Genomic DNA, 7905 nt, shown 5'->3' with positions numbered 1-7905 from the left:
CTTGTAGAACCCACACAACTGAACAAAGGAAGCTAAAAGAGATGAAAAGTGAATGAAAATTGTATTAGTGTCATGATGAGAGAGACTATTATATGACAGAAGCTGTTTCTTTCACAAGGAGTAACTCCAGAAAGGAACTGGGAGAAAGTTGATGTAGGATTAACAGAAATATGTTGGGTGAGAGATGGGATTTGTCAAGCAGGCTGAAGACCATTTAAAATTACTTTATGGGTAATAGATTCAGTGTTTCACAACGCGGCAATGTGTCCCATCTGTTCCCCAACATATCTTGATGAAGTGCGTAGTCCTGAATGGCTAGACAGTTCAGCTCAGTGATTAGAGTTCAAACTACTTATGCAAAAAAATACGCATACAACTCTGGCTTGTTTCTGTTAAATCAAAATGAAAGCATAGTCTCTGGCTACCTTCCTTCTGTGCAGTTGAACATTTTATGCTTTCTGAAAGTGTGTGTGTGTGTTAGTACATTTTTATATAGATCAATGAAGTAATGTGTATGTATCTGTGGCAGCTTTTTGTCTCTGAAGATCCACATACTGGTTTCTTTTCAGTAATTTGTTGTCTACGTCATAACAAAATTCTTTTGAGGGTCTAATCAGTTGCTTCACCTTAATTTCTTAGATAGGCCTCAAAGGCCACGTCCAGACGTGCATGGATATTTGGTTTCCTGGGGACAGCTAGCAGCAGTGCACCTTGTGCTGCTGCTAGTTGTCCCCAGGGAATGCCCATGCTTTGCATGCTCTGGCACTAGGTTGGCCTCAGCAGCCATACCTGGAGTCTTGGGGGCCTTCCAGGGCTGCAGCAGTGGCGATCTTGCCACATGGAGTCTGACCAACAGCAGAGCACAGCTCTGGCCGGTCAGGCTCCTGCTTAGGGTGACATATGCTGCTGCCATGTGTGCCACTCCACTTCTTTTTTTCTGTGGGTTTTTTGACCCCTGGATATCCAGGGGTGAAAAAAAAAACCCCTCAGCACTGCTCCCTTGCAGCACAGAGAACAGCTGAACATGCAGTATGTGGCACCGCAGATGTGAGCATAGCTGCACACGTCTGGATGCAGCCAAAAACTCCTTACAAGACTTAACCAGAATGTTATCTGGCTTGATGAGATGTCTATTAAGCAGTGAAACAGCTAAGCAATGATGCCCTCTTCTGGAAATCTCAGATCTGTATACTGTCACATGCCATCTTACAAACCAAGAAAAGTCTTGCCATTTGTTAGTCATGCAGTTAATTAATCTACTATGAAGCATGTGACAGAGTTTAGGTAACAGTAATTGCAGTAGAAATATCAGGGCATTGTTTGTTTAAAAGAATTTAATAGTAATGCCACCTCTGCATTCAGTGGGAAATTATAGTATAGAAGGACTGGAAAGGAACTCAAGAGGTCATCTAACTCAGTGGGGGCTACCCTTTTTGGCTGGTGTGCCACAATTTAGCCCCACACCCTCCCTGAATGCTTTTTCAGTCCTTTTTCCCTTGCTTGATCTGCTGCTGTGCTTCCTTCTCTTTGCTTACAGCCTAATCTTCTACCTTGCTTTCTGCTTCCTGCCCTATCTGCCACTGTGCCACATGCCTCACCCAGAGGCTGCCTGTGCCACTTAACACCCAGACTGCAGGTTGACCACTCCTGATCTAGCCCAAGCCCCTGCTCAAGGCAAGATAAGTGCAGTCTAAGCCATTTCGTACAAATGTTTATCTAACCTGCACTTAGGCGTTAGTGACACAGATTACACAGCCTAATGGCTTGATATGGCCAAAAGCAAAAACAGTCCCTGGTATACAAGAGCCATCAGTTGCTGTGGATTTTGCTGTTTATTTTCAAGGCTTACGTAGGTCTTGAAATGGCTCAGAAGTGGAGACACTTATGCAGAAACAGCCACGTCAGTGGGATCCTGGAGTACTATGTACAGTTTTGAGCCCCATGTTTTAAGGCTGTGGACAAATTGTCACTCTGTGCTGGGCTCTTTCCAGAAATGATTAGAGGCCTGGGAAGCAAGACTTTTGAGAAAAGGCTGAGAGAATTAGGGTTCACAGATTTCATAGACACTAGGGCTGGAAGGGACCTCGGAAGATCGAGTCCAGCCCCCTGGCCAAAGGACAGGAAGTCAGCTGGGGTCATAAGATCCCAGCAAGATAAGCATCCAACTTGTCCTTGAAGGTGTTCAATGTAGGTGCTTGAACCACCTCCAATGGCAGGCTGTTCCAGACCTTGAGGGCTCAGACAGTAAAGAAATTCTTCCTTATGTACAGCCTGAAATGGTCTTGTAGTAGTTTATGACCGTTCGACCTCGTCATCCCTTGGGGTGCTTTAGTGAACAAATGTTCCCCCAGATCCTGGTGGTCACCTCCTGATAAACTTACAGGTGGCCATCAGATCACCCCTGAGCCTGCGTGAGCCCTTGAGTTATTTTAGTCAGGAAAAGAGAAGACTAAGGGAGCATTTGATAAGTCTTTAAGTACCTGAAGGGTGACTTTTTATAAAGAGGTTGGAGATGAACTTTTTTCTGGACTTTCAGAAAATTAGACTTTGACTCACTCGGGGAACTGATGGGCAGGATCTCCTGGGAGGCCAGTCTGAGAGGGAGAGAAGTCCAGAAGAGTTGACTGCATTTCAAAGAAATCTTAAGGGCACAGGAACAACATATCTAAATATGCAGGAAAACTAGCAAGTATAGAGACCAGCTTGGCGTAGGGAAGTCTTCAGGGAGCTAAAAAGGACAGGGGACTGGGACACATGATTTATAAGGACAGACTGAGGGAACTGGGTTTAATTAATTAGTCTTGATGACCCACTGAGGTCCTTTCCAACCCTAATTTTCTGTGTTTTGCCTCAGTACTGCTTGGAGACAATTGAATGGTGGGGATTAGGGATTGGCAACTTCTGGCCAACAAAACTTTTGGATACATCCTGTGGACATGGGTCTTTGGTGGCATTCGGCAGCACAGGGCTTCAGATGTGGGCACTCTCCTTGTGCATCCTCAGAGACAAATGGCAGCAGCAGCCAGATCTTAGCACCCATCCACTTCTGACCTGTACCTTGATTCAGTAATCCCTCTGTAGAGAGATAAGTAGAACAGTAAAAGTACTATTGTAGGAATTTTTAGAGCAATCAAAGTGAGCTATCTAAATTCTCAGTGGGGTTTGGTTGCCAAACTGACTTAGGGCAGAGGTTACCAATTTACAGCCTGTGGACATAGGGCTTCAGTGGTAGGAGAGGCTTGAGTAGTATTTACTTTCTCATGGTTCCATGTTGAGAAGTTATGGCTGTGGGCACTCTGCTGCTGCCCCAAGGAGAAGCACCAGCTACAGGCTTTCTATGCTTCTGTGGGTAAAAGCAGCAGCAGTTGGGACCTAGCACCAGCCTGTGACCCAAAGTAGGTCACACCAGCCCTCAGTCTAAAAAGGCTGCTGACGACTCGTGAAGGGTAATTTGAAAATCCCAACTTACAGATGTATGGAAATAACAAATTGAGCCTGGCCCTCTTGCCAAACCCATCATGTTGCCTGGTACCATTCTTTAAAAAATGTACTATGCCTTAAAGACTAAGGTACTGGACTCAGAATTAGAGGTGTGGTTTTGTTACTACTCCCTGCGACTTCTTTATCTTAGTCTGTCTTGTGCAATCAGATTTTTAAGCTATTTGAGTTTTATTTAAAAGGTATTTTATGTAGCACTTAAAACCCATCCTCTGTGACCTTTAGAATGGCTAATTACTGTAATTCACAGCATGTTTCCATTTGCAGCCATTGAGTCTAGCTAACTATAAAGCAAAGTTTTCTGCTGTGCTTTGGCTTGAGGAGATCCAAGCTGAAATGGAGATCAAAGACAACAGCATGAGTGGAATCATTTTGAAAAGGAATGGGAGCTACTTGGTCCTGGAGGTGCCTGGTTTGGCAGAAGGCAGGCCTTTCCTAAATATAGGTAATGGTTTTAAGCTAAATAAACATGTTGGAGCTGAATAGCAGATGAACAATATTCTCTGTATAATGCAAAGCAGTACTTAGCTGGAGTTCACAAGTGCCAACCCTAGAAGCCAGCATAGCCACATTAGCCTAGTACTGCATAATAGGCTGTGTGGAGAAGCCCATGAACAGCATCATACTAACGTGAATACACAGGTTCCTCTAGAGTAGGGGCGGGGATTATTTCAGGCGGAGGGCCACTTACTGAGTTTTGGCAAGCCATCGAGGGCCGCATGACGCAGCCGGGGGCAGATAATTATTCATTTTCTAAATTTTTTTTAAGGGCCCTGCGGGCTGGATAGAATGGCCCAGCGGGCCACATTTTGCCCACCCCTGCTCTAGAGCCTGTGTTTCTGTTCAGTACTGCCCTGTTGCCACATGACTTTTGAGTTGCTGTATTCATTTTGGTAGGTTCCAAACTGATGATGGAGGTTTTGCATCAGATTTTGCTCCTGGTTGCACTCCTGGAGCAACTTAATACAGTGGGGATTTTGAAGGACCTTATATTCTACCACCTTTTTTTACCAGTTGTATACAGCACAGTGAGAATTTCACTGCACCTGTATCTTTACATTAAATATTTTAACCTTGTTTAATTTCTTTAAATAGGTGACAAAGTGAAATTAAAAAGTCAAGAATATTCTGAGCACAGAATAGAGTATATTAGCTATATTACAGAGGTAAGTTAACTTTTCTGCTAAAAAATTCTGTTGCCTACAAGATTCCAGGAGGAAAACTAAGATTTTTGTATCTAGTTTTCATTTATAAAACTAGATTTGCTTAACCTATGTTCTGAAATGATTGATTCTACTTTATTCTGCTTTATATTTGGAAGAATTTACACCTTTTTGCTTTTTCTCTTAATACCAATACTAACAGATTTCATCTATTAAAAGCAGATTATAAAGCATGTAGAAATATGAAATTGTGTTAGAGATTGAATTTGGTTTCAACTGCTAGGAACAAATGGTCTGGGAAATGTCAGATGGAAAGAAAGTACCATGTCCCCTCAAATCCTGAAATACAGGGCGGGACAAGGAAAGACCAGTAAATAACTTGGTATTTTGTTTTGTGTTTTCCTGTTAAAAATAGATTCATGAAGAAGAAGTTGCTCTTAGACTTAACCCAGAATTTGTACAGTCTTACAACTCGGAACCAGTGGACATAGAATTTACATTCAACAGGTATTTGTATAGACTTAAAAGCTGTGTTTTGCTTTCCATACTTATGGTAGGCTTTTTCATGTGATCAGTTTGTTCTTAGAAATGCATTAGTGGAGGAGGAGCAAATAAAATCTTAGGGCCTGATAACTTTTTTTTTCTCCTACAGCATTTTGTGGTTTCTGTCAAATGTTGCTGAAAGGGAGTGTTGTATATTTTTATACCTGCTCTTTCGAGTGCGAATATCACCATTGGACACCAAGAAGTGGCAAAATGGACTTTCAAAGTTGCAAGTAACTTTGGCATCAGTGGAAGTCAGAAATTGGCCAGATTAACCACTTCTGGGTTTTTTTTGTGTCCTAATTGCATTAAAATCTATTTGGGAAATTAACTTTAACTTTTATTAAAAATACTTTCATCCTCCTTAGTAAACTTAGAATTAATCAAGTAATCCTTCAAATATTATCATGAAAATCAGAGCAGAGGGCAGAAAATCATGTGGTTTTTTAGTGCTGCATTTGTCTTTGAAATGTGGCATTGACTTGGAGCAGGGGGTTTCAACTGGGGGTGCACATACCCCTGGGGCAGGAGTGGGCAAAATACGACCTGCCATTCTATTTGGCCTGTGGGGCCCCTAAAAAAATTTAGAAAATTAAAATGCATCTGTCCTTGGTTCCTGTCAAAGATAACAGGAATCGGGGGCAGTAGGACCCAGGGAAACCTCTGGAGAGCTCCTGTAACAGCAGGGCCTGTCAGGCCCCACCCCCCCAGCCTGTACCATGGGGCTGTGGGGGGACATTGGGAGTGAGCGGGTGCAGGAGCACCCGTGTCCTAGGGCCAACAGCAGCAGGGCCCAGAGCAGGGCAGCAGGGGATACAAGGTCCCCGCCTCACTCATTGACTGGCTGCTGGGGGATTCCTGCCTCTCAACCGGCCACTGGGGGTACACAGACTCAAAAAGGTTGAAAACCTCTGACTTGGAGGAATTACCAGATATCTTTATAGAATAAGACTGTTGTAGCTTATGGAAACTTTAGGTTTGAATTTAATTCATGTTATTATCATTAACAGGATTACCAGCCGGCGATGCCATTTTGCTGTTGAACAAGCCATCTATCTGGGTGAAAAAGGTAACCCACTGAGCCTGTTTCCAAGAGCAACAATTATTGTGCTGATATCTTCTATGTGATCAGCCTCAAAGTGAAAGAATTCTTATATCTGATGATAGTAGTTTAAACCTAATTTAGATGTACTCAAAAACAAATCTAACCACTGCCACCACTGAAAATTCTGCCATATTATCCAGTATGACCGCATGTCAGAGTTGATTTAAAAATAGCAGCTTTTTAACGATGTATGTTACATATATAAAAATATGTACATGGACTTCAGTCCTCTATTTCATCCCTCAGGGCAAAGCTTTCTCGTAAATTGAAGGCAGTTAATTTGAAGTTCAAGAAAAGTTGGTAATACATTTAACTTTGACAGTAAGTACTTTTATACTGCTTTTTACATGACTTTCAGAATGTTTCACCTTTTCTCCTTCCCCAATCACAGTGTTATTTCCAGAGAGTCTCATTTTACAGTCTCCACAAGCTATCAAGACTTGGCATAATATGGGATATCATATTACCGATGGACATAAACAGAATTCCATGCAAGCAGACAAGGTAAATTTACCATAAATGGGTTTCTTATGAATGCTGTACACTCAAGTGGCAGCATAATGCTATTGTAGATGTGGCCTTAGAGACCAGCAGCATTGGATTAAAACTGTATTTTGCTTGTTTGATATCCTCCCCATTGTGAAGATCTTGATGCAAATTTCAGTGCTTAGGAGAGGGAGAGCCTATGAACAAAGCTTTTTACTGTGCTCATAATCCTTTTTGAAGAAGAAACTGCTTATAAAAGTTACGGGCTAGGATTGCCTAATTTGGTTTAAAAACTTTCATTAGTTGCTGTTCTTTTTAATGTAACCTGTTGGCAAGTTGAGAGAGCCTTATCATAAAGCATAATTACCTATTTTGGTGAGGTTGATCAAACTACCTTTCCCCATGTCTCAATTAACTGAGTTATACAAAGAGGGCAGTGCCTCGTCTTCCCTTTCCTTCACTTTTTTTTTAAAAGGCCCAGATATAGTGAGTCAACTCTGAAAAGAAACCAGCTCTAGCACTGAAAGCTTATTCAGAACTCATGTGTAATTTGCAGCAATTCAACCTGAAGCTATGAGTGACTTTTATATTTTAATTGAAAGGAAAAAAAAAAGTGCCACCATTTGGAATGTCTTCCTGTTATCTATCTTTTCCCACTGATATGCAGATTAGAAGATAAAATTGTAAAACATTCTGACCCCAGTTGGTGGACATGAGTGTCAGTAGTCACTTTGTATTTTTAAGAGTGATTTCCTTGTCTTCTCCAATGCCATTTTCAGGTTAAGAAAATGCAGAATAAACAAACAAAGTGCCTGGTTTCAGAGAAAAACACAACTGATATGGTAACTGTTGCTACACAGACAAGTAAGTTAGGCATATTTTTATGTTTACTTTCCATCAAATTACTGTCAGCTAGAGTTTAAAAATTATGCTTTGGGGGAGTGTGTGTGTGTGGTTTAATAAGTATAATATGGAACAGTAATAATGGACAAGTTCCGAGACATTACAAATGGCTAACCCTTAATTGTATGTCATCAAAAGGTTGATGACCATTCTATCTGGCCCATGAGGCCCATAAAAAATTTAAAAAATTAATATTTATCTGCCCTG

The 7905-nt window shown here is 41.6% G+C and overlaps 1 protein-coding gene across 3 annotated transcripts in view; it reads left to right on the top strand.

The window, feature by feature from the left end:
* The window catches only part of MOV10L1 (Mov10 RISC complex RNA helicase like 1), a 69369-nt gene that overhangs the window by 33946 nt on the left and 27518 nt on the right, over positions 1-7905 (top strand). For all 3 annotated transcript variants that reach the window (XM_019543480.1, XM_019543479.1, XM_019543481.1), the window contains 6 exons: positions 3766-3943; positions 4594-4664; positions 5077-5168; positions 6215-6273; positions 6701-6813; positions 7575-7659. In XM_019543480.1, coding sequence (XP_019399025.1) covers positions 3766-3943; positions 4594-4664; positions 5077-5168; positions 6215-6273; positions 6701-6813; positions 7575-7659 — 598 coding nt within the window. The remainder of the gene's footprint in view (positions 1-3765; positions 3944-4593; positions 4665-5076; positions 5169-6214; positions 6274-6700; positions 6814-7574; positions 7660-7905) is intronic.

Source organism: Crocodylus porosus, unplaced genomic scaffold, assembly GCF_001723895.1.
Source record: "Crocodylus porosus isolate Cpor-Errol unplaced genomic scaffold, CroPor_comp1, whole genome shotgun sequence".
NCBI classification, from domain to species: domain Eukaryota; kingdom Metazoa; phylum Chordata; order Crocodylia; family Crocodylidae; genus Crocodylus; species Crocodylus porosus.
The sequence above is the reverse complement of the archived record's forward strand: the minus strand, read 5'-3'. Positions and strand labels throughout refer to the sequence as shown.